Genomic DNA, 24,508 nt, shown 5'->3' on the forward strand with positions numbered 1-24,508 from the left:
AGTAGCTAAGAGAAAACATGCAATGTAGCCAAAGCTTATAGGGTCCCCTAGGAAACAATCAACACTTTAGTTCCTACCCTGTCACAATAACTCCTCCCTGGCATTTTAATTTGTTGTGTCATGACGTTGCCCTCTTTGGGTACAGCAAGCCCCATCCCCCTCTCCCTGCCTCCTACAACTAGGCTGCTGTGGTCAGAGAGGTCGTAATTTCCTGGAAGAGATTCTCCTCATGGCCACAGTATAGAGACAGAGTGAAGTTTCATAAAGAACAAAGTAATTTCTTCCACCTCACAGAACTTGAGGTCCAAACAACATTTATGTTCCGGATAAGGTATAAAAATAAAAAAAATCAGTGAAGAATCCAGCTACGAACTGGTCCGTTTGGTACAACTCATGGGAGACACTGTTTATATAATATCCTCAGATATGAGGTTTACATCCAATTGTTGTATAGGATGAATGAGTGAGGATGATACTGTTTGTAAAATTGTGTAATTGTGTAATGTGATTTTTGACTTTTTAATTAATGAAGGAAATTCACTTTTGAGTTTAACTAAATCAGAGGACCGCCCAAGATCCCAGTTAGGGTCGGGCATCCTGGGACAGACCCTTTTCTGCAATTCCGAATAAAACCCTGACCTTGAGAATTCCTCAATAGACCATGTTTTTCTCCATTACGAGAGGACAAAGGTTACAGACCATGTTCTCTCTCAATCATGAGAGGACAAAGGTTGCAGTCCAGATGGCTAAATCTTTTAACCATACCACATGGTTAAACTCTTAGACTATCGATACCGACAGAATAAGAACCAGTCTTTGATATTAATTACTAGTCTGCAGCTAGGAATTCAGTATCATTGAACGTGAAGAACGACAACCACCGAAACATCTATTCTATAACAACATGAATGAATGTCACTCTGAACAATCCATTCTAACCACGACAGAGAGAGAGGACGGAAACTCTCCAACAGAAACTAACTTTTCAACAGCGATCAAGACGACACACTGAGCGTAAATATATATATTGATGGCAATTGTTCCCGAATGAGTGAGCAAAGGATTAGCATTTCAATTGTTATAATTATCAACTGTGTGTTGTCTTCTCAGTCGACCCCCACTTCCCTTTTGTACAACAAGCTGCCATGCCGGTTTAGCCCACTAGGGCACATTCCCCTATCATTTCTTGTAACCATATTTTCTTTGTTTGTTTGTTTATGCATGACTTAGTTAGTAAATAAATTCTTTAAGACTATAGATGTATGGATGACTCATAGTGAAGACTGGGTTCGTGCAAATAACCAACAATTTACGACGTTTGGAATGAGACTAACGTGAGGTAAAATAAATAATTCATTAATTCGAAGACTAATTTATCAGATATAAAACATCTGAAAAGTTATATTATTGAATATTTTCCTTGGTGCCCCGACATCCAAGTTAATTACAGTTACATGATTAATCACGTAATACTAATTACAGAGAATCTTTGATAAAAACTACAAGTCTTCATTTAATGATAGTAAAGACATCTCAAACAACACTGTATTCAAAGTGCCCACTATTATATTCTAAATATAGAATTAGAATAGTCATTCTATTTCCATGATTCCAACAGTTTTGCTCTAATTCGCAAGTTAAATCGCAATTGCAACATTTAGTTAAAAATAAGTCCTAGATTATTTTCCCATATCGTGCAGCCCTACGTGGCAGTGTGGAAATGATCTGAATTGTGCAGTGGTGTGAAGTACTTATATAAAAATACTTTCAAGTACTACTTCAGTCGTTTTTTTGTTATCTGTACTTTACTATTTTTGACAACTTTTAATTTTACTTCACTACATTCCTATAGAAAATACTGTACTTTTTACTGCATACATTTTCCCTGGCACCTAAAAGTACTCGTTACATTTTGAATGCTTAGCAGGACAGAAAAGGTCCAAATCACGCACTTGTCAAGAGAACATCCCTGGTCATCTATTCCCTGGGCCTCTGATCTGGAAAACTCACTAAACACCTATATTTTTTTTGTAAATTGTGTCTGAGTGTAAATTGAAATTATTTATACTTTTACTTTTGATACTTTAGTATATTTAAAACCAAATACCTTTAGACTTTTACTCAAGTAGTATTTCACTGAGTGACTTTCATTTGCACTCGAGTAATTTTCTATTTGTGAATCTTTACTGTCACTCAAGTATGACAGTTGGATACTTTTCCCACCACTGCAGTTGAGTTCAGGAAATGATAAAAGCACAGAAACTTGTTCTGGTTGAAGTTGAATTGAACAGTATAAAACAATCAGAATAGAGAAAGACTCATTGAAATCACTAAGAATGTACAGTTGAAGTCAGAAGTTTACATACCCTTAGGTTGGAGTCATTATAACTCGTTTGTCAACCACTCCACAAATTTCTTGTTAACAAACTTTAGTTTTGGAAAGACGGTCAGGACATCTACTTTGTGCATGCACAAGTCATTTTTAAAACAATTATTTACAGACAGATTATTTCACTTATAATTCACTGTATTACAATTCCAGTGGGTCAGAAGTTTACATACACTAAGTTGACTGTTCCTCTAAACAGCTTGGAAAAGTCCAGAAAATTATGTCATACTTTAGAAGATTCAGATTGACTCAAATGATGTCAATTAGCCTATTGGAGGTGTACCTGTGGATGTATTTCAAGGCCTACCTTCAAACTCAGTGCCTCTTTGCTTGACATCATGGGAAAATCAAAATAAATCAGCCAAGACATCTGTAAAAGAAATTGTAGACCTCCACAAGTCTGGTTCATCCTTGGGAGCAATTTCCAAACGCCTGAAGGTACCACATTCATCTGTACAAGCAATATTACAGAAGAATAAACACCATGGGACCAATCCTATAACAGCAGCAAATGACCTTGTGAAGATGCTGGAGGAAACGGGTACAAACATATCTATATCCACAGTAAAACGAGTCCTATATCGACATTACATTTACATTTAAGTCATTTAGCAGACGCTCTTATCCAGAGCGACTTACAAATTGGTGCATACACCTTAGGACATCCAGTGGAACAGCCACTTTACAATAGTGCATCTAAATCTTTTTAGGGGGGGGGGGTGAGAAGGATTACTTTATCCTATCCTAGGTATTCCTTGAAGAGGTGGGGTTTCAGGTGTCTCCGGAAGGTGGTGATTGACTCCGCTGTCCTGGCGTCGTGAGGGAGTTTGTTCCACCATTGGGGGGCCAGAGCAGCGAACAGTTTTGACTGGGCTGAGCGGGAACTGTACTTCCTCAGTGGTAGGGAGGCGAGCAGGCCAGAGGTGGATGAACGCAGTGCCCTTGTTTGGGTGTAGGGCCTGATCAGAGCCTGGAGGTACTGAGGTGCCGTTCCCCTCACAGCTCCGTAGGCAAGCACCATGGTCTTGTAGCGGATGCGAGCTTCAACTGGAAGCCAGTGGAGAGAGCGGAGGAGCGGGGTGACGTGAGAGAACTTGGGAAGGTTGAACACCAGACGGGCTGCGGCGTTCTGGATGAGTTGTAGGGGTTTAATGGCACAGGCAGGGAGCCCAGCCAACAGCGAGTTGCAGTAATCAAGACGGGAGATGACATAACCTGAAAGGCCTCTAAGCAAGGAAGAAGCCACTGCTCCAAAACTGCCATAAAAAAGCTAGACTACTGTTTGCAACTGCACATTGGGACAAAGATCTGATGAAACGAAAATAGAACTGTTTGGCCATAATGACCATCGTCATGTTTGAAGGAAAAAGGGGAAGGCTTGCAAGCCAAAGAACACCATCCCAACCATGAAGCACAGTGGTGGCAGCATCATGTTGTGGGGTGCTTTGCTGCAGGAGGGACTGGTGTACTTCACAAAATAGTTGGCATCATGAGGCAGGAACATTATGTGGATATATTGAAGCAACATCTCAAGACGTCAGTCAGGAAGTTAAAGCTTGATCGCAAATGTGTCTTCCAAATGGACAATGACCCCAAGCATACTTCCAACGTTGTGGCAAGATGGTTTAAGGACAACAAAGGCAAGGTATTGGAGTGGCCATCACAAAGTCCTGACCTCAATCATATAGAAAATGTGTGGGCAGAATTGAAAAAGCTTGTGCGAGCAAGGAGGCCTACAAACCTGACTCAGTTACACCAGCTCTGTCAGGAGGAATGGGCCAAAATTCACCCAACCTTTTGTTGGAAGCTTGTGGAAGACTACCCGAAACGTTTGACCCAAGTTAAACAATTTAAAGGCAATGCTACCTAATACTAATTGAGTTTATGTAAACTTCTGCCACACTGGGAATGTGATGAAAGAAATAAAAGCTGAAATAAATCACTCTACTTTTATTCTGACATTTCACATTCTTAAAACAAAGTGGTGATACTAACTGACCTAAGGGATGGAATTTTTACTAGGATTAAATGTCAGGAATTGTGAAAAACTGAGTTTAAATGTATTTGGCTAAGGTGTATGTAAACTTCAGACTTCAACTGTATGTGTTGCCACCCTAGGATCACTCACTACTCATAAAGCAAATGTAGAACTTTTATTATTCAAAAACTAAAAATAGCGTCATACTGTCCAATTATTTTTTAAATACAATGATATAATATTTTGGCCATATCGTCCAGCCCAACAGGGACATGGATCAAACAAGGTCTGGTCTACAGGGACATGGATCAAACAAGGTCTGGTCTACTGGGACGTGGATCAAACAAGGTCTGGTCTACAGTGACGTGGATCAAACAAGGTCTGGTCTACAGGGACATGGATCTAACAAGGTCTGGTCTACAGGGACATGGATCTAACAAGGTCTGGTCTACAGGGACATGGATCTAACAAGGTCTAGTCTACAGGGACATGGATCTAACAAGGTCTGGTCTACAGGGACATGGATAATGCAGGGATACTAAAGCAGATCTAGAAGACCATTTAACCAGAACAGCTTATCCTATTGTTTTCTCTAAACCTGTCACAAACAAATTACATATTTTCAAATGCCAATTACAATTTTAAAAAATGACTTGAGTCACCCTGGGTTAATTTCCATCACCTTGTGGAGAGGAACAAGATGCATTATAGGCAATGAAGAGCCATATTCTAATTGTAGCCTTTGGATATTGATTTAATGCTGCCCTCTGTTGGTTACCAATATGTTTACTGAGATGTATCTGACATTTGGTTATTACGTAAAACAGAACCATTTCTGTGATCTCATACTGATCGAACAAATCAAAGTGTTTGCTCTCTTCTGATCTTCCTTTCAAAGCAATATATTCTCCCTCATCATCACCATACACAATTTAAGACAAAGCTGGATAAGATGAGAACGCCTTCAATCACCTCTGTCTGTGTTTACTTCAACCTGCAATATCATACGGCACCGTGGACATCAGGGAGAAAATAGAACAGAGGCTCAAAGGCGGTGTTTTTTTTAGGAGCTTTTGGCTATATTCCCCAGAGGTTCCCCAGAGGAGGATGCACACTGATATCTAATGCTGCCTGCCTCAGCCTCTCCTCCAGGGGGGCCCTGGCTATGAGGCAGAGGAGAGGACAGCAGAAAATCCAGAGGTGAGACAGGCTTACTTGATTGGAGCAGTGGGGTTTCCTTGACGCACCCTCCTCTGCTCCACGGTCATATAGTCCCACTTGAAGACCAAATTCCAATCAAATCCTAGAGCGGGAAAACAGGTACTGATTAGGTTAAGGGATTTCAAGTAAACAAGAGTAGATTCATTTTGATAACAGGAAAAGCTGGTTGTCAGTGTTTGTATTTCTCTTAACTCTACTATCCTTTTCACACACAATGCCTAACTGATAGGTATTATATTACACATCTGTGGCGTTCCCTCTATCTACATTTTTAGATACATTTTTTTAATTTATTTAACTAGGCAAGTCAGTTAAGAACAAATTCTTATTTACAATGACAGCCTAGGAACAGTGGGGCAGAACGACAGATTTTTACCTTGTCAGCTCGGGGATTCGATCTAGCAACCTTTCGGTTACTGGCCCAACGCTCGAACCACGAGGCTACCTGCCGCCCCATATGGCTGTACATTACACTTCTCATAAGCCCTATAGAGTGCAGGAGCCATGGGAGTGCACAATGTAATCTGCCTATATCCCTAGACAAATCAATCAAATAGTTTCCATTCCAAAGGCGGTGCCTTTTTCAAGATTTATCACACGCTTATTCTCTCCTTTGTTCTCACACACATGCAGCCAACCAGCCAGCCAGCCAACCAACCAACCAGCCACTCAGTCAGCCAGCCACACTCCACGACTTCTTTGGCAGAAGGTGACATTGGGTACAGAGTGAAAACTGCCATGTGATTTTCCAGCCTGCCCTGGAGAGGAAAGGAAAGCTGCAGGTATAGATGAGTGGGATTTACCTCCTTTGAGATCGGCCGAGGCGCCTACATACTGGAAGTTGTCCATGTTGATGACGTCGATGATGGGGGAAACAACACGCGTTTTGTCCTGTGGGAGAAGTAAAGAGAGAAAGATGGGACACAAATATGTAGTGTTCCACTAGATTATATTGAAATAAGACTCAGGGACTGAAATAATCAGTCAAAACCACCACATCATTTCACAACCAAGATAAAAGCTGAATAACAAATTACAGTCCAAAACAGATCTGTGGAGAGTCAAACGTTTGTCCACATATTCACTTAAATATATGAGCTTAACACAGCCAGAACACAAATAGATTTCCAAGAGGGAAGTACAAGATTTGCTGAGAGTGACATAAATCAGATGGATTGGATTATTCCAGAACTATTCCAAGACTTTTGATGGAGCAGCAGAACTACAGCAGTGACTTTGTTCCATTGAAGTTTTGTCAAACCAATGGTGAGTTAGAGTAACATTTTTGGGGTCACAATCATATTTATCAGATGTTATTGCGGGTGTAGCGAAATGCTTCTGTTCCTAGCGCCAATAACATTACACACACATCAAAAATTAAAATAGTGGAATTAAGAAATATAGAAATATGGATGAGCGAATAATAATAATAATAATAAGGATGAGCAATGTCGGAGCCCGGAGTGTGTGTCAAATCAAATGGTATTGGTCACATACACATAGTTAGCAGATGTTAATGTGAGTGTAGCGAAATGCTTGTGCTTCTAGTTCCAACTATGCCATAATATCTAACAAGTAATCTAACAAATTCACAACAACTACCTTATACACACAAATGTAAAGGGATTTTCTTTTTTTAAACATTTTTAAATTTTACCTTTATTTTACTAGGCAAGTCAGTTAAGAACAAATTCTTATTTTCAATGACAGCCTAGGAACAGTGGGCAGAACGGGGCAGAACGACAGATTTGTACCATGGGGGATTCGAACTTGCAACCTTTCGGTTACTAGTCCAACACTCTAACCACTAGGCTACCCTGCCGCCCCGGTAGCAATGATCCAGAATATGTACATATAAATATATGGATGAGCAATAGGCAAGATGCAGTAGATGGTATAGAGTACAGTATATACATGAGTTGAGTAATGTAGGATATGTAATCATTATTAAAGTGACGAGTGATACCTTTATTAAATCCATTTATCTAAGTGGCCAGAGATTTGAGTCTGTGTGTTGACAACAGCCTCTCTCTGTTAGTAATGGTTGTTTAACAGTCTGATGGCCTTTAGAAGCTGTTTTTCAGTCTCTCGGTCCCAGCTTTGATGCACCTGTACTGACCTCGCCTTCTGGATGATAGCGGGGTGAACAGGCAGTGGCTCGGGTGGATGTTGTCCTTGATGATCTTTTGGCCTTCCTGTGACATCGGGAGCTGAAAGTGTTCTGGAGGGCAGGTAGTTTGACCCCAGTGATGCGTTTTGCAGACCGCACCACCCTCTGGAGAGCTTTACGGTTGATGGCGGTGAAATTGCTGTATCAGGCGGTGATACAGCTTGACAGGATGCTCTGGGTTGTGCATCAGTAAAGATTTGTGAGTGTTTTAGATGACAAGCCAAATTTCTTCAGCCTCCTGAGGTTGAAGAGGCATGGTTGCGCCTTCTTCACCACGTTGTCTGTGTAGGTGGACCATTTCAGTTTGTCTGATGTGTACGCCGAGGAACTCAAAACTTCCCACCTTCTCCACTATTGTCTCGTCGATGGGGTGGGGTGTTTCCTGCTGTTTCCTGTAGTCCACGATAATCTCTCCTTTGTTTTGTTGACATTGAGTGCGAGGTTATTTTGCTGACACCACACTCCGAGGGCCCTCACCACCTCCCTGTAGGCAGTCTCGTCGTTGTTGGTAATCAAGCCTACCACTGTAGTGTCGACTGCAAACTTGAAGATTGAGTTGGAGGCGTGCATGGCCACGTAGTCATGGGTGAACAGGGAGTACAGGAGAGGGCTTAGAACACACCCCAGTGTTGAGGGTCAGTGGGGTGGAGATGTTGTTTCCTACCCTCACAACCTGGGGGCGACCCATCAGAAAGTCCAGGACCCAGTTGCACAGGGCGAGATCGAGACCCAGGTTCTCGACCTTAATGACGAGTTTTGAGGGTACTATGGTGTTAAATGCTGAGCTGTATTCAATGAACAGCATTCTTACATAGGTATTCCTCTTGTCCAGATGGGATAGGGCAGTGTGCAGTGTGATGGCGATTGCATCATCAGTGGACCTATTGGGGCGGTAAGCAAATTGGAGTGGGTCTAGGGTGGAGGTGATATGATCCTTGACTAGTCTCTCAAAGCACTTCATGATGACAGGAGTGAGTGCAATGGGGCGATAGTCATTTAGTTTGTTACCTTAGCTTTCTTGGGAACAGGAACAATGGTGGCCAACTTGAAGCATGTGGGGACAACAGTCTGGGATAGGGATTGATTGAATATGTCCGTTAACACAACAGCCAGCTGGTCTCTGAGGACGCGGCTAGGGATGCCGCCTGGGCTGGCAGCCTTGCGAGGGTTAACAAGTTTAAATGTTTTACCCACGTTGGCCACGGAGAAGGAGAGCCCACAGGCTTTGGTAGCGGGCCGTGTCAGTGGCACTGTATTGTCCTCAAAGCGAGCAAAGAGGTTGTTTAATTTGTCTGGGAGCAAGACGTCAATGTCCGCATTGGGGCTGGTTTTCTTTTTGTAGTCCATGACTGACTGTAGACCCTGCCACATGCGTCTCGTGTTTGAGCCGTTGAATTGCGACTCTACTTTGTCTCTATACCAATGCTTTCGTTTGATTGCCTTGCGGAGGGAATAGCTACACTGTTTGTATTCGGTCATGTTTCCGGTCGCCATGCCATGATTAAAAGTGAAGTTTCAGGCTTTCAGTTTTGCGCAAATGCTGCCATTAATCCACGGTTTCTGGTTAGGGGTTGTAATAGTCACAGTGGGTACGACATCTCCAATGCACTTGCTAATAAACTCGCACACATCAATGTTGTCTGAGGCTATCCGGAACATTTCCCAGTCCATGTGATCGAAGCAATCTTGAAGCATGGAATCCGATTGGTCAGACCAGCGTTGTATTGACCTGAGCGCAGGCGTTTCCTGTTTTAGTTTCTGTCTATAGGCTGGGAGCAACAAAATGGATTCATGGTCAGATTTGCTTAAGGCAGGGCGCGGGAGGGCTTTGTATGCATCACGGAAGTTCAAGTAGCAATGATCCAGAATTCTGCCAGCTCGTGTCGCGCATTCAATATGCTGATAGAATTTAGGGAGTATTGATCTTAGGTTAGCTTTGTTAAAATCCCCAGCTACAATAAATGCAGCCTCAGGATGTATGGTTTCCAGTTTACATTGAGTCCACCGAAGTTCTTTTAGGGCCAACGCGGTATCTGCTTGGGGGGGGAGCGGGGGAATATACACAGCTGTGACTATAATCTAAAATAATTCTCTTGGAAGATAATGCAGTCGGCATTTGATTGTAAGAAATTCGAGGACAGGTGAACATAAGGACTTGAGTTCCTGTAGGTTCTTGTTGTTCTACACCGTGCATTGTTAATCATAAGGCATACACCCTCGCCCTTCTTACCAGAGAGATGTTTGTTTCTGTCGGCGAGATGCATGAAGAAACCGGTTGGCTGTACCAACTCTGACAAAGTATCCCGAGTGAGCCATGTTTCCGTGAAATAGAGAATGTTAAAATCTCTGATGTCTCTCCGGAAGGCAACTCTAGCCCTAATTTCGTCCACCTTGTTATCTTGAGTTTGGACATTGGCGAGTAATATGCTAGGAAGAGGTCGATGGTGTGCTCGCCTTCGGAGTCTGACCAGTAGGCCGCTCCGTTTGCCTCTCATGCGGCGACCACGTTGTTTTGGGTCGGCCTCTGGGATAAGATCGCATGTCCAAGGTGTGTGTGTGTGTGTGTGTGTGTGTGTGTGTGTGTGTGTGTGTGTGTGTGTGTGTGTGTGTGTGTGTGTGTGTGTGTGTGTGTGTGTGTGTGTGTGTGTGTGTGTGTGTGTGTGTGTGTGTAAAAAGTCAAGGGGTCTGAATACTTTCCGAAGGCACTGTATGTGTGTAAAACTATGAAATAACACATGGGATCATGCAGTAACCACAAAAGTGTTAGACAAATCTAAATATATTTTATTTGTGAGATTCTTCAAAGTAGCCACCCTTTGCCTTGATGACAGCTTTGCGTACTCTTGACATTCTCTCAACCAGCTTCATGAGATAGTCACCTGGAATGCATTTCAATTAAAAGGTGTGCCTCATTTCAAGTGAATTTGTGGAATGTCTTTCCTTCTTAATGCGTTTGAGCCAATCGGTTGTGCTGTGACAAGGTAGGGGTGGTATACAGAAGAAAGATTTCCAATAACTTTCTTCAAGTGCAGTCTGAAAAAATCATCAAGAGCTATGATGAAACTGGCTCTTACGAGGACCGCCACAGGAAAGGAAGACCCAGAGTTACATCTACTGCAGAGGATAAGTTCAGTAGAGTTACCAGCCTCAGAAATTGTTCAAGTTACAGACACATCTCAACATCAACTGTTCAGAGGAAACTGTGTGAATCGGATCTTCATGGTCAAATTTCTGCAAAGAAACTACTACTAAAGGGTACAAATAATAAGAAGAGACTTGCTTGGGCCAAGGAACACAAGCAATGGACATTAGACCGGTGGAAATCTGTACTTTGGTCTGATGAATCCAAATTTGAGATTTTTTCTAATCGCCGTGTCTTTGTGAGACGTGGAGATCATCTGTTCACCCACTCTGCATGTGTGGTTCCCACCGTGAAGCATGGAGGAGGTGGTGTTATGGTGTGGGGGTGCGTTGCTGGTGACACTGTCTGATTTATTTAGAATTCAAGGCATGGCTACCACAGCATTCTGCAGCAATACGCCATTCCATCTGTTTTCAGCTTGGTCAGACTATAATTTGTTTTCCAACAGGACAATGACCCAACACACCTCCAGGCTGTGTAAGGGCTATTTGATCAAAGAAGGAGATAGAGTGCTGCATCAGATGACCTGGCCTCCACAATCTCCCGACCTCAACCCAATTGAGATGGTTTGGGATGAGTTGGACCGCAGAGTGAAGGGAAATCAGCCAACAAGGGCTCAACTCCTTCATAACTGTTGGAATTTCATTCCAGGTGAAGCTGGTTGAGAGTGCCAGGAGTGTGCAAAGCTGTCATCAAGGCAATGTGTGGTTACTTTGACAAATCTCAAATATATTTGGATGTGTTTAACACTTCTCTGGTTACTACATGATTCCATGTGTTATTTCATAGTTTTGATGTCTATGGTACACACTGACCTCTGCCACCCTTTCCAGGAGTGGTTCCAGCCAGTGCTCATTACACTCGCAATGGCTGTCCAGGAAGGTGAGAACACTGGCAGTGGCTGTGTCGGCCCCTCTCACCCGCGATCTCATCAGACCTGTGGAGGAGTAACACGCCTGATGCTCTTATCAATATGTCATCTACAAATACACAATGGTTTATTCATGTGTGTCATTTCTATGTATACAGTACCGGTTCGCTGAAGTTTGGGATGTGCATATCACAATCGTTGGCTACTCATATTTAAATATTTATTCACATTTAAACTTTTCACATTATTAATATAAATCTTAAAAATACCCCCTGATTAAAATGGTTAAATTTACGTTATACATTTTAGTCATTTAGCAGACACTTATCTAGAGCGACATTAACTGAGTGCATTTTCATACAGAGCGTGAAATTATAAAATTGTATGTTTTTAATGACTTGGTTTGAAGCCACGTGGTATGTTTTTAATGACTTGGTTTGAAGCCACGTGGTATGTTTTTAATGACTTGGTTTGAAGCCACGTGGAATGTTTTTAATGACTTGGTTTGAAGCCACGTGGTATGTTTTTAATGACTTGGTTTGAAGCCACGTGGTATGTTTTTAATGACTTGGTTTGAAGCCACGTGGTATGTTTTTAATGACTTGGTTTGAAGCCACGTGGTATGTTTTTAATGACTTGGTTTGAAGCCACGTGGTATGTTTTTAATGACTTGGTTTGAAGCCACCTGGTATGTTTTTAATGACTTGGTTTGAAGCCACGTGGTATGTTTTTAATAACTTGGTTTGAAGCCACGTGGTATGTTTTTAATGACTTGGTTTGAAGCCACGTGGTATGTTTTTAATGACTTGGTTTGAAGCCACGTGGTATGTTTTTAATGACTTGGTTTGAAGCAACGTGGTATGTTTTTAATGACTTGGTTTGAAGCCACGTGGTATGTTTTTAATGACTTGGTTTGAAGCCACCTGGTGTGTTTTTAATGACTTGGTTTGAAGCCACGTGGTATGTTTTTAATGACTTGGTTTGAAGCCACGTGGTATGTTTTTAATGACTTGGTTTGAAGCTACGTGGTATGTTTTTAATGACTTGGTTTGAAGCCACGTGGTATGTTTTTAATGACTTGGTTTGAAGCCACGTGGTATGTTTTTAATGACTTGGTTTGAAGCCACGTGGTATGTTTTTAATGACTTGGTTTGAAGCCACGTGGTATGTTTTTAATGACTTGGTTTGAAGCCACCTGGTATGTTTTTAATGACTTGGTTTGAAGCCACCTGGTATGTTTTTAATGACTTGGTTTGAAGCCACCTGGTATGTTTTTAATGACTTGGTTTGAAGCCACGTGGTATGTTTTTAATGACTTGGTTTGAAGCCACGTGGTATGTTTTTAATGACTTGGTTTGAAGCCACGTGGTATGTTTTTAATGACTTGGTTTGAAGCCACGTGGTATGTTTTTAATGACTTGGTTTGAAGCCACGTGGTATGTTTTTAATGACTTGGTTTGAAGCCACCTGGTGTGTTTTTAATGACTTGGTTTGAAGTCATCTGGTTGAGAGGGGTAGAGTGTGGTGTGCTATTGGTTGAGAGGGGTAGAGTGTGGTGTGCTATTGGTTGAGAGGGGTAGAGTGTGGTGTGCTATTGGTTGAGAGGGGTAGAGTGTGGTGAGCTATTGGTTGAGAGGGGTAGAGTGTGGTGTGCTATTGGTTGAGAGGGGTAGAGTGTGGTGTGCTATTGGTTGAGAGGGGTAGAGTGTGGTGTGCTATTGGTTGAGAGGGGTAGAGTGTGGTGTGCTATTGGTTGAGAGGGGTAGAGTGTGGTGTGCTATTGGTTAAGAGGAGCAGTGTGGTGTGCTATTGTGGAGTTGTAAAAGACAATCAGTTTTGCAGAGATGGCAATATTGAAACAGAGGACTGCAACCAAGTCTTTTTGACCTAATACTCATTCTATTGGAGAGCACACAAAGAAAGCACTTTCCAAAAATATACTCTTCATTGTTTTAGAGTGTATATTTTCTCCCCATTGGCCCCAATAAACCTGTTCAGAGGTTTCCTTTCCTAGCCCTAATGATCCTTCTCTGCTGTTAAAAGTGGAAAATCACTTCAGTTGATTTGATTAGGGTACATGCAGTGTTGGACAAGGTCAAGGACAATGGGCATCAAATACTATGATGATGACTAAAGCCTGACCAATCATTTTCAAAAAGCAGTTTTTATTCCTTCAAATGCATTTCCCATTGATACACTCACCTTCTCGTCGATCGTTTCGAAGAACCCGGATCTTCTCAATTTTCCCCAACAAGGCTCCATCTTCAGCTGAACCACGAGACACAACCCTTGGTTACTAAAATAAACCATTTATATACATATACACATCAAATAAACATCTATATAGAACTTATAAGGGCTTTATGAAGACTTATTTTCAGCCATAAAAGTTATGTTTCATTTAAAGCGGAACCAATGGTTTACTTAGTGGCCCTCCAGTGACACCGACACTGTCTAACAGACAACTCTAGAACGACTCAAAGATCGCTTTAATCTACTTCAAAAGGCTGACGGGTACAAGAGACCTCTATGAAAACTCAGGACTGAAAGATGAATGATAGGTGTGATGCCTGAGCTGGAGGCATGTGCCCTTAAGGGTCACCCAGAGTTTAGAGGGACGGAGCCTGAGATATGGTTCAGGACAGGGGCTTTAGTTTACAGACCGGGTGACGAGGGAGAGAAGGACCTGGAGCCTGTCAACCAGTGCCAGTACTGATCCAGAGTGACAGAGGCACAGGGCAAATGAGAGAGTTAAGACTCAAACAGCAACTCACGGTTGTCACTGTAATCATCAACCAGGATTATCTCCTTGACAAGGTGGGGGGGACTCTTCTTAAGAACACTGGAGGGGGAGGGAAGGCAGAGGAGAGGGTTAGACATGGGTTAGCATCTCCAGGCCTAGTCTGTCAGAGAGAGAGAGTGAGGGTGTGTGTTCACCTGACCACGGTGCGGAGCAGAGCCGAGCGGGCCTCATTGTGGAAAGTGATGATCACACTAGAAGCAGGCAGCTCTGTCTTCCACTGTTTATGCCGGCAGCTGAGGGAGAAAGGAAACACAAATTCATTAGGACACTGAAAACAATCAATGGCCAAAAAGGACCAATTATCTGCCTTTAAAAGAGAGAAACAAGGGTTAGCTGGTGTTGTGTGTTCCAATACGCTGGTTGAATAAATTTAGCTTTGATGTTGACATCTCCGGGCCCCCCAAAAAATAGGTTACAGATTTTTTTTTAAAGGTTACACACTCTCGTGACCTTTGGTGAAGCTGTAATGGAAGGCAAGTCTTGCTTGCGTAAACGATGGCGCCTCAGACCAGACAGATTTCAATATGACAGATGAATATGACAATATGACTAATCCACTAGAGCCCAATCACCAGCAGCTACGGGTATGGGTGAGAGAGCAGCGACTCCCCATGTCAACGCCACTGACACGGAGTGCCCACGATGAGCCGCCATGAAGCAAGAGAGAAAGAGAAAGAGAGAGCAGCGACTCCCCATGTCAACGCCATTGACACGGAGTGCCCACGATGAGCCTCCATGAAGCAAGAGAGAAAGAGAAAGAGAGAGCAGCGACTCCCCATGTCAACGCCATTGACACGGAGTGCCCACGATGAGCCTCCATGAAGCGAGAGAGAGAGAAAGAGAGAGCAGCGACTCCCCATGTCAACGCCATTGACACGGAGTGCCCACGATGAGCCTCCATGAAGCGAGAGAGAGAGAAAGAGAGAGCAGCAACTCCCCATGTCAACGCCATTGACACGGAGTGCCCACGATGAGCCTCCATGAAGCGAGAGAGAGAGAAAGAGAAAGCGAGCGAGAGACAACACTAGAGTAAGATTGTGACATCAATCAATGCTTCCTACAGGAGTTACAAGACATGACACGTCTCTACCTTTTTTTTTAGGAGAACTAAAGGAATAAAATAGCTGACCATAGTTCCCAGAGCAGAGGTCAACGATGATACCACCTGGGCCTAGAGAGGACCTCCTAAAGCTGCTGGATCGATGTATGCCTGATCTACTTTACAGACAGTACCTGAACCACACACATCTTCAGTAGTGGACTATTTAGTGCCCCTGCTGAACACCATCAGGTCTCCCCTTAGACCATGACCTACCGCCTGGTGTCTCCTACAGTAATCAAGTTAGGGCTGTTAGGGGAACTACATTGACACAGACTGAGCAATTATTTTTTTAACCTTCCTTGGAGATGGTGTTTTCTGCCTACTTAGTCTGTCATAAAGAGGTAAACCGTCTATAACATGTTTGAGATGACACGTAGCGGGTGTAACATGAAACGGAATATGGGAGTTTACAATGTACCGGCAAGGCTCCGGCATTTTAATATTATATGCATTTCACTGTGTTTCCATAAGCGTACAGTGTAAATTCCAGATCCTGCTCCAGATACCTGTCAGTGGATATGTCTAGGCATCAGATATGGGTTCAAATATTTGTAATTTAAATAATACATTGTATTATTTCAATTACTTTCACATACATTTCAAAGTAAGTATTTAGAAAACATGTATTTCAAAATACAAATATTTGAATGTATTTGGAAATAGATTAATATTTTATACTTTCCAAATATATTTTCAAATTCAAATAGTCTATGTATTTGAACCCAGGTCTGGTTGGTCTTAGGGGTATATACTGTAATTTCACATACCCCAGTATTTCTAGGAAATTATTGAAAAAAAAACTTCAAATACACACCAGAGAAGAATTAAAATAAAAAATAATTAAAAACGCATGTATTTGAATCCAGATCTGATAGGCACTATAACACGATGGCACTGAAGAAGAGGCCATTTCCTTTGAGCTACAGGCAAACGTGTACAGCCTGTGCCTGACTGGAACATAGCACATGTACACCCTCCACAAGATGATTCCTAACCTACATTACTGTTAGGACTGCATTCACATTAAAGTCCATGCTTCTTCGAATGGATGTAAAGTAATCAAGTAAACCAACCCCGGCTTAACCAAGCCCTTGACACCGGATGTGTACCAAACAAACAAACTGCGGCCCTTTTCTTTGCACAGACAATATCATACTTCATGTAATGTAGCTCCCTCTGAGCTGCGTAATAGAAACGAGGTGTCAGTAACAAGACACTGTGGGGAGGGGATATGAAAGACTAGACATAGTTTGAAGACAAAACAAGCACGGCTGATGAGTTGCTTTGTCTAGCCTAATGCCTGGTCCTTCGGTGGCCTCTTCACGTGCACGCCATGCAGCGCTTCAATGCGACCCTCTCACATTTCTCATGAAATATTCATCCGGCAGTGTACACCGAGAACACTTAATTAGAATGGGAAACAGTGGCTAAAATGCCAGACAACGGTTACAGAGTCCCCGCTGGGTCGACAGACGATACATAAAACATTCTCATTAAGACCCATAGCCTCCAGCAGGCCTCCTGCCATCCAAGGTAACGCTCTGTCTGAAGAGTAAACAAGAAGCCAAGCAATTTAAGCTTGTCTAAAAAAGGACATTGAAATAAAAAGCCTCCATTTTGATTGGCTCTATAAACAGACACACTGCTCTGTTGTGACGAGAATCAGGAGTAATCTCCCACCTAAGTGTTTGATGGTGCCTGGCAGGCAGAGCAGAGATGGGGAAGAGAGGAAGCGGAGCTGAGTTTAGAAAACCGAAAGAGCTCTCGCTCACATCAAACAGTGATAGGAAACTGATAAAGAGAGTTGTACAGAAAACGTCACTGATGTGACCATATGTCTCGCACCTTTACATACAGTACAGTAGGGATAGTGGTACTTAGGCAGGGAGTAATCTCAGAAACTCAGAACTAAAATTGTGCGTATTGCGTCGAATGCGCGACTAAGTTCTGGGGGTACTAGAAAGCAGAGCGGAAAGCAGGACAGAAGCTCCGCCCCCCATTCTTTGCAAGTTTCAAGGTCAAGTCTATGGGCCAAATGTCCCCTCGCCATGGCTCAGGAGGTGTATTAACAAATAGGTGAGACATCTTCCACTGGTGCCAAGAAAGAGTCCAGGACAAGAAAAAACAACAGTTGAGTTTAAATAAATCCTAAACCCATTTGTACTAATGGTACTGTAGTAGACATGGTTCAGACACTCGGGGTAACCTCCCTGTGGCTCTGTAGACACAGCTCACATTGACGTGGGAATAAAAGAGCTTCAAATGTATTGAAATATATGCATGTAACACACACACACATACTGTGGGAATCTTTCACTTGTCTTCTAACCAGGTCAGCCAGAGAAACTCTGGGAGAGCTCAAACTCTCAGTGAAGACAACACTTTCAAAGACACTGGCCTAATCATGAAGGGTGTCATGGAAACCAATGTATACAGTCAATATGTTTTTCCCCTAATCATACCAAATTAGAAATGTATTTTATGTCAACTATAGAGGAAACGTATCCTTGATTCAAATACACTGACTATCACCATATATGGTGAACCAGCATTCATTTAATCCCCAGATACTTACACACACACACACACACACACACACACACACACACACACACACACACACACACACACACACACACACACACAGAGAGAGAGAGAGAGAGAGAGAGGAGCCAAGCTGGTGAGGCAAACAAATCAATGTGCCACCCCCAGGCATTGATATCAATCCACTATGAATACAGAGACCTCTGCATGAAATAATTTTTAACCAGAGCACATACTGTGATCCTGGCACACTGACAACTGAGAGATACAGTTCAATCCCCTCCTAGAAGTTACCGCTCTCCACAGACACAAACAAGGGAAATTAAACAAGGTACCTCTGGAATAAACAAATCAATCACTGTGAATTCTACCCCATTTCCATGTTGAAACTAACAGGACAGAGTGAACGCTGAAAGAGTGCATATGATATGGAACAAATTAAAGACTAGTGTAGTTGTAGCATTCATCACAATACTCCTTTTCACAGCAAAGAAAGAGGAGAGAAGACAGCAAGCTGAAATATCCATGTTCACATTCAGCCTGGCTGCTTTACCCCCAGCCTGGTTCCTGGTGACTGCTTTACCCCCAGCCTGGTTCCTGGTGACTGCTTTACCCCCAGCCTGGTTCCTGGTGACTGCTTTACCCCCAGCCTGGTTCCTGGTGACTGCTTTACCCCCAGCCTGGTTCCTGGTGACTGCTTTACCCCCAGCCTGGTTCCTGGTGACTGCTTTACCCCCAGCCTGGTTCCTGGTGACTGCTTTACCCCCAGCCTGGTTCCTGGTGACTGCTTTATTGCAGTATAAGTGACCCTGCACTCCCTTGAGAACTTTCCTGCAGGCAGAAGTAAGCGTCAGTTACTGAACAGCAACTCCTGACAAAGTATGGGCCGGCTTCTCAAAAGGATCGTTAGGAGGCCTGTGCTCCTCCACTCGAGGGACAGTGGAAATGACGGGCTTGAAAGAAGCTGAGCAGGAGGAGGATGGAGAGCGCTGCTAGCCAAGACTAAACAACAGCAAGTTGAAGAGACGTAATTGATTCACCATGTGCCATTATAGTTGGCAGAGCAATCTCAAACAATACATGTCTGTAGCCATATCTAACTTCAATTACTCAGACAATACAGACAGACCCACAAAGAGAATGCTGTCAATTAGCATTTCCAGTTATGCAGGATGATTGAAATGCTTTGACATATATGACCAACATACAGATAACTGCCAAAATAAAGGAAACACTTGAGAAAAAGCAGGATACAAAGTACACCAAAAATACACAAAGTATGTGGACACCCTTTCAAATTGGTGAATTTTCCTATTTCAGCCACACGTGTATAAAATCGAGCACATTGACAGTAGAATGACCTTACTGAAGAGCTCAGTGACTTTCAACGTGGCACCGTCATCGGATGCCACCTTTCCAACAAGTCAGTTTTCTGCCCTGCTAAGAGCTGCCCCGGTCAACTGTTAGTGCTGTTATTGTGAAGTGGCATGTGAAGTGAACGTCTAGGAGCAACAATGGCTCAGCCACGAAGTTGTAGGCCAGAAAGCTCACAGAACGGGACCGCCGAGTGCTGAAACACGTAGCGTGTAAAAAACATCTGTCCTCGGGTGCAACACTCACTACCAAGTTCCAAATTGTATCTGGAAGCAGCGCCAGCACAAGAACTGTTCGTCGGGCACTTATAGAACGGATTCCTTGGCCGAGCAGCCGCACACAAGCCTATGATCACCATGCAAAATACCAAGCATTGGCTGGAGTGGTGTGAAGCTCGCCGCCATTGGACTCTGGAGGAGCGTTATCTGGAGTGTTGAATCATGCTTCACCATCTGGCAGTCCGACGGACAAATCTGGGTTTGGCGGATACCAGGAGAAACGCTATCTGCCCCAATGCAGTGCCAACTGTAAAGTTTGGCGGAAGGGGGATAATGGTTTGGGGCTGTTTTTCATGGTTCGGGTTAGGCCCCTAAGTTCCAGTAAAGGTAAATCTTAATGCTATGGCATACAATTACATTCTAGACAATACTGTGCTTCCAACTTTGTGGCAACATTTTGGGGAAGGCCCTTTCCTGTTTCAGCATGACAATGCCCCGTGTAGAAAGTGAGGTCCATACAGAAATGGTTTGTCAAGATAAGTGTGGAAGAACATGACTGGTCTGAAAACAGACAGGGGGTGGTGTGGGTTTGGGGGGCACAGACCTTCCTGACCAAACATCCTGCATACCCACCAATCATAAATCACATGCGCTCATGGGAAACCTATAGTGGTGTGGCTAAATGCTTAGTGTATGACACATTAATGAGATAGTCAAGTCACATGCTACAACTCAAGAGTATATTTTAGGTACTTTAAAGAGCCACTGAACACACTGATTGGTACGTGTTTTTCTGTTGCTCATTAGAAAAATTAGATTTCAGTCTTGGAAGTGTGTTTCCTGACCGATTCCGCCTGTTTGTCCGGCATGAGACACTGTCGATGCGGAAGCCTATTTCCCTTCTCCAAAATCCCCAGAATGAATCAAAGATAACTCAAGAAATATGTTATAATGTTGACGTTTTTAACGAGGATGTTTTAGTTTGACATCTAACTAAAGTGTCTGGTGCAGTATTTCTAAAGTTCACAATTGCGTGACGTGTCGTCTTACGTAAACAAAGTCAGAGCTGCTGGGCGGGTCTGTCTCACTATCTATGCTATTGGATAGAGAGCAATCACTGCAGCTGTTCACCCCATGTCAGTGGGCAAATTGACATCGTCAAATCAAAACCTTAATTTACCCATTGTGACGCATAGATGTTCCAAACCCTATTTACACACTAGAATAACTCTTTCTGACTCATATCAATGCCTCATATGGATGCCACATAGGCCGTTTTCAAAAGTGATTTGTTGCTTTTTAAAGGGTCATTAATGTCTTTGCGGAGACGGAGTTGAGTAGTGTCAAACTCCAGGCACAGACGATCATGAGAGATGGTGAACTCCGTGTTAGCTAAGACCACCACAGGCCTTCCTAAACCATAACTCGCTGGTGAAATAAGTCATACTACAGCGCTCTCCCTAGTGATGCCAAAAGTACCTTCAGTTGGATATGTCAAGTTCATTCTGGGAACAACTACTAACGTAATGTCATGCCGTTTCCCTCTTTGGGTACAGCGAGCACCATCTTATCTTCAGACCATGATTCTCTCAATTACGAGAGGGCTAAGGTTTGAGTAGAGACCAAGCTGAACTCAATTACGAGAGGGCTAAGGTTTGAGTAGAGACCAAGCTGAACTCAATTAAAAGAGGGCTAAGGTTTGAGTAGAGACCAAGCTGAACTCAATTACAAGAGGGCTAAGGTTTGAGTAGAGACCAAGCTGAACTCAATTACAAGAGGGCTAAGGTTTGAGTAGAGACCAAGCTGAACTCAATTACAAGAGGGCTAAGGTTTGAGTAGAGACCAAGCTGAACTCAATTACAAGAGGGCTAAGGTTTGAGTAGAGACCAAGCTGAACTCAATTACGAGAGGGCTAAGGTTTGAGTAGAGACCAAGCTGAACTCAATTACAAGAGGGCTAAGGTTTGAGTAGAGACCAAGCTGAACTCAATTACGAGAGGGCTAAGGTTTGAGTAGAGACCAAGCTGAACTCAATTACGAGAGGGCTAAGGTTTGAGTAGAGACCAAGCTGAACTCAATTACGAGAGGGCTAAGGTTCAAGTAGAGACCAAGCTGAACTCAATTACAAGAGGGCTAAGGTTTGAGTAGAGACCAAGCTGAACTCAATTACGAGAGGGCTAAGGTTTGAGTAGAGACCAAGCTGAACTCAATTACAAGAGGGCTAAGGTTTGAGTAGAGACCAAGCTGAACTCAATTACGAGAGGGCTAAGGTTTGAGTAGAGACCAAGCTGAACTCAATTACAAGAGGGCTAAGGTTTGAGTAGAGACCAAGCTGAACTCAATTACGAGAGGGCTAGGTTTGAGCCCATTGCTGAATTCTTAACCATACCACGTGGTTAACTCAGACTATCGAACCGACAGAATAAGAACAAATCTTTGATATTAATTACTAGTCTGCAGCTAGGAATTGGGTATCATTGAACGCGAAGACCGACAACCGCCGAAACATCCATCCTATAACGACATTGCTGAATGTTACTCTGAACTATCCATTCAAACCACGGCAGAGGGCAGACAAACTTTCCAACAGATATCAGGACGACACACTGAGCGTAAATATATATATATATTGATTGCAATTATTCCCGAATGAGTGAGTGTTCATGTGCAAAGGATTAACATTTCAATTGTTATAATTAAACTTTGTAGTGTCTTATCTCAGTCGACCCCAAATTCCATTTTGTCCACCAAGCCGTGATGCCGGTTTAGCCCACTAGGGCACATCCGCTATCATTTCTTTGTAACTACATCTGTTTGTGCATTTCTGTGATTATTTAGTTAGTAAATAAATTATGTAAGACAATTGATGTATGGATGACTCAGTGAAGACTGGGTTCGTGCAGATAACCAACCTTTTACGACATTTGGAATGAGACTAACGTGAGGTTAAAGAATAATTAATTAATGAGAAGACTAATTGATCAGATATTAAAATATCAGAAATTTATATTAGGAAAATTATAACTTTGTAATCTGAATATATTCCTTGGTGCTCCGTCTTCCTAGTTAATTACATCTACCTGATTAGTTAATTGATTTGAATTGTTTTGATACATTGAATTGATAAACTACAAATAAGTCTTAGGTTTAATGATGCCAAAGACACGACAGTAAGCAGCACCAATAACCTTTCTTTTTAGACTTGAATATATTTGTCCTGCAGCTCAAGGAACAACCATAATCAAGCTACTAATTCATCTAGAACAGCAGACAAGAATGTTTGTCAAAGACCAGCAAAAATGTAATGAGAGACGCACAGGAAAATGTAATGAGAGACGCACAGGAAAATGTAATGAGAGACGCACAGGAAAATGTAATGAGAGACGCACAGGAAAATGTAATGAGACGCACAGGAAAATGTAATGAGACGCACAGGAAAATGTAATGAGACGCACAGGAAAATGTAATGAGACTCAGGGGAAAATGTAATGAGACGCGCACAGGAAAATGTAATGAGACGCGCACAGGAAAATGTAATGAGACTCACAGGAAAATGTAATGAGACGCACAGGAAAATGTAATGAGACGCACAGGAAAATGTCATGAGACGCACAGGAAAATGTAATGAGACGCGCACAGGAAAATGTAATGAGACGCGCACAGGAAAATGTAATGAGACGCGCACAGGAAAATGTAATGAGACTCACAGGAAAATGTCATGAGACGCACAGGAAAATGTCATGAGACGCACAGGAAAATGTCATGAGACGCACAGGAAAATGTCATGAGAGACGCACAGGAAAATGTCATGAGAGACGCACAGGAAAATGTAATGAGACGCGCACAGGAAAATGTAATGAGACGCGCACAGGAAAATGTAATGAGACGCGCACAGGAAAATGTAATGAGACGCGCACAGGAAAATGTAATGAGACGCGCACAGGAAAATGTAATGAGACGCGCACAGGAAAATGTAATGAGACGCGCACAGGAAAATGTAATGAGACGCACAGGAAAATGTAATGAGACGCACAGGAAAATGTAATGAGACGCACAGGAAAATGTAATGAGACGCACAGGAAAATGTAATGAGACGCACAGGAAAATGTAATGAGACGCACAGGAAAATGTAATGAGACGCACAGGAAAATGTAATGAGACGCACAGGAAAATGTAATGAGACGCACAGGAAAATGTAATGAGACACACAGGAAAATGTAATGAGAAGCACAGGAAAATGTAATGAGACGCACAGGAAAATGTAATGAGATGAACAGGAAAATGTAATGAGACGAACAGGAAAATGTAATGAGACGCACAGGAAAATGTAATGAGACTAACAGGAAAATGTAATGAGACGAACAGGAAAATGTAATGAGACGAACAGGAAAATGTAATGAGACGAACAGGAAAATGTAATGAGACGAACAGGAAAATGTAATGAGACGAACAAGAAAATGTAATGAGACGAACAGGAAAATGTAATGAGACGAACAGGAAAATTATGATTAAAAAAAACAATTAAAAAAAACGATTGCCAATTTGCATTTAGATATGCAGGTACAGCATGGGAAGTGGAGACAACAGCTGTGAGTACACAGACATATTTTACTCACACCATAATGATGCTTTTGAATAATCAGGCTTTAACTGCAGCCAGCAATGACATACCTATGGATTGACTTCCAGGGAGTTTT

The 24,508-nt window shown here is 42.6% G+C and overlaps 1 protein-coding gene across 1 annotated transcript in view; it reads right to left on the reverse strand.

Moving 5' to 3' along the window:
* The window catches only part of LOC118371008 (polypeptide N-acetylgalactosaminyltransferase 2-like), a 135,299-nt gene that overhangs the window by 11,725 nt on the left and 99,066 nt on the right, over positions 1–24,508 (reverse strand). The window contains exons 4-9 of the mRNA XM_035756295.2: positions 14,709–14,807; positions 14,546–14,613; positions 13,974–14,039; positions 11,716–11,837; positions 6,392–6,479; positions 5,583–5,670 (exon numbers count right to left, since the gene is read on the reverse strand). Of these exons, the coding sequence (XP_035612188.1) occupies positions 5,583–5,670; positions 6,392–6,479; positions 11,716–11,837; positions 13,974–14,039; positions 14,546–14,613; positions 14,709–14,807 (531 nt within the window). The remainder of the gene's footprint in view (positions 1–5,582; positions 5,671–6,391; positions 6,480–11,715; positions 11,838–13,973; positions 14,040–14,545; positions 14,614–14,708; positions 14,808–24,508) is intronic.

Source organism: Oncorhynchus keta, chromosome 2 (genome assembly GCF_023373465.1).
Source record: "Oncorhynchus keta strain PuntledgeMale-10-30-2019 chromosome 2, Oket_V2, whole genome shotgun sequence".
Lineage (NCBI taxonomy): Eukaryota > Metazoa > Chordata > Actinopteri > Salmoniformes > Salmonidae > Oncorhynchus > Oncorhynchus keta.